This window comes from Coptis chinensis, chromosome 9 (assembly GCF_015680905.1).
Source record: "Coptis chinensis isolate HL-2020 chromosome 9, ASM1568090v1, whole genome shotgun sequence".
Classification (NCBI taxonomy): Eukaryota; Viridiplantae; Streptophyta; class Magnoliopsida; order Ranunculales; family Ranunculaceae; genus Coptis; species Coptis chinensis.
Genome location: NC_141464.1, coordinates 31,718,994 through 31,721,574, shown reverse-complemented (window position 1 = coordinate 31,721,574; position 2,581 = coordinate 31,718,994). Strand labels below are relative to the sequence as shown.

The window sequence follows — 2,581 nt, the reverse complement described above, 5'->3', positions numbered from 1 at the left end:
AACATATAACTCATCTAAAATGACTTTTCTTTCTCTCAACTGGACAATGAAACAAAGATTTATACATGGAATTTCTTCAACATTCTAATGTTCCACAGTTTCTCAATCTTTTCCCCAGCTGATGTCTGCAATCGATAAGTTCCAGAAGTGCCCTTTTCCATCACAACATAAGGTCCCTCCCAGTTGGGCCCTAGTTTACCTTCATTGTCCTTCCTGGTTACTGGGGTAACTCGTCGTAGCACTAACTCCCCAACTTTGAAGGTTCGTGGCTTTACTCGCTTGTCATACTGCTGTTGTAACTTCCGATGATATTCCTCCAACCGTATGCGAGCTATTTCTCATTTTTCTTCTATGAGATTCAACTTAGTGGCTAGTATTTTCTCATTCATTCCCAACTCCATGGCTCTGGTTCTGGTCATTGACACTATCATTTCCACTGGTATGACCGCCTCTACCCCATACGCCATTGCGTATGGTGACTCATTAGTGGAGGTTCGCGGTGTTGTGCGGTAAGCCCATAGCACGTGATTCAATTCATCGGCCCATGCTCCTTTCCGCTCCTCTAGTTTTCTTTTTATATTATCCATTATGATTATGTTTGATAACTTTGCTTGCCCATTGCCATCCTGATTGTAGGGGGTTGAGAACCCTTGCTTTACCCTAAACGCCTGAAGGAACTCTCGCACCTTTCACCCAGTAAATTGGGTTCCATTATTCGCGATAATCATATGTGGCAACCCAGACCTACATATGATATTCTCCCATAGGAACTTCTTCACATTTTCTTACTTTACTTGTTGTAATGCCACTCCCTCTACCCACTTGGTAAAATAATCTATAGCGGCCAACATAAACCTCCTTTTGCCACTCGCCATGGGCAGAGGTCCAACTATATCCAGTGCCGACATGGTGAATGGCCAATGGCTGAACATATTATGTAATGGCTCTGCTGGTGAATGTATGAGCGGTGTGAATCTCTAGCACTTTTCACATTTCTTGGCATACTCTGTGGCATCCCTCTTCATATGATGCCAAAAGTACCCCTGTGATATCAATCTGTGGGTTGTTGTATGCCCCGCTGAGTGACTTCCGCAATCACCTTCGTGTACCTCGGCCAAAACTTCTTGAATATGCTGCGGCCCTATGCACTTTAACAATGGTCCATTGAAGTTTCTCTTATATAAATCCCCATCCAGTAATGTGTACCTTTGACTCACCTGTTCCATCTTTCGTCTTTCCTGTTTGTCTTCTATCTCTACCCCCATCAAGAAAGTCTTTATGGGCGTCATCCATCCCGGATCCTCCTCAGTGGTGAGCCAAACGCTTTCCTCCTCCGAGGTACTTGGTTTGCTTAACACCCTCACTTCAATAGATTGACCCTCTTTTCCAGGAAGCACTGCCGCCACATAAGCCAGTGCATCGGCGTGTCTGTTCTCTCCGCGGCCTAGATGGGCAAACCTGATCTTGTCAAACTTGTTTGCTTTTCTCTGTAGGACCTCCAAGTATTTCGCCATCCTTGGACAGCGGGCTATAAATCCCCCATTTACTTGACAAATTACCAAGTTAGAATCACCCCAAGATCTTTTGCTAGATCTAACCCTGTTATCACTGCTTCATACTCAGATTCATTATTAGAAGCCGAAAATCCCAGTTTCATTGACAACTTTAGCTGATTGTTGTCAGGAGTCATGATAAGAGCCCAAAACTGTAGTTTTAACCCCTTAATAATCATACTGTTAGACCAATTGTATGAATAATAAGTAAGAGTTAATACTGATTACGTGTTTTTATGCATTTCAGGCTTCAAAGTCCATTATGTGCAGAAATGTGCCACTTTAGCGAGATAAAGGAACAAAAGTCAGCAGAACTTCCGAATGCCATATCTTTGGACTCAGACCTTGGAATTGGGCCTACCTTATGTCAAAACGACTGGCTCGGAAAGACCTTTCCAATGGTCCAAGCCTTGACCCAATCAGAGGAGCATAAGTGGACGAAAACTCTGTTGAAGCCGAATCTAGTCAAGAGGCCTTTTGGATCGAAAGAATTGGGTTTTGGGCTGATTCTCTGCCCAAAACATGGCTCCAAGCCCATGCACGATTTTGGATCTGGATGTATAAAACAAAAGATTAGCTCATTGTTAATGGTAGATTATTTAGTAGATTTTTAGGTTAGAAAATAAAGTTAGCTTAGAATAGAAAGTAGCCATTAGAATAGCTTCTAGATCTAGATTGAATTGTTTTGATTAAGTTTAGTTCCATTTAAATTATTGTATTAGATTAAACCTTTGAATTTTGCTCTTCAATTTGATTAGATCAATAAAGTAGTATTCTTTATCAATTTTGATTTTGTCATTTCCATTTCTAGATCTAATTTCAATTCTTGTGTTTATTTCATTTTAGCCATTAAATTAGATTTCATTATTGTTTAAATTAAGTAAATTTCAATGCTTTATATTATGTTTAGTTTTAATCTAAATGGAAATGATTGCGTAATGATTCAAGGCTAAACCTCCATTTGAGGGGGTTGATGAAGCCTTGATGAAAACTTAGTGGTTAGTATAGAATTGGTTGTAGAGTCTATT

General features: G+C 40.4%; 1 protein-coding gene across 1 annotated transcript; it reads right to left on the bottom strand.

Moving 5' to 3' along the window:
- Nucleotides 1-977: 977 nt before the first annotated feature.
- Nucleotides 978-1,514, bottom strand: LOC147475556 (uncharacterized). The gene has a single exon (XM_086585452.1). The coding sequence runs from the start codon at nt 1,512-1,514 to the stop codon at nt 978-980; it is 537 nt and encodes a 178-aa protein (XP_086441578.1).
- Between the last annotated feature and the right edge of the window lie 1,067 nt (nt 1,515-2,581).

What these genes read in the sequence shown, in the direction of transcription:
- LOC147475556 (XM_086585452.1), bottom strand. Translation starts at nt 1,514, where the DNA reads ATGGCGAAATACTTGGAGGTCCTACAGAGAAAAGCAAACAAGTTTGAC.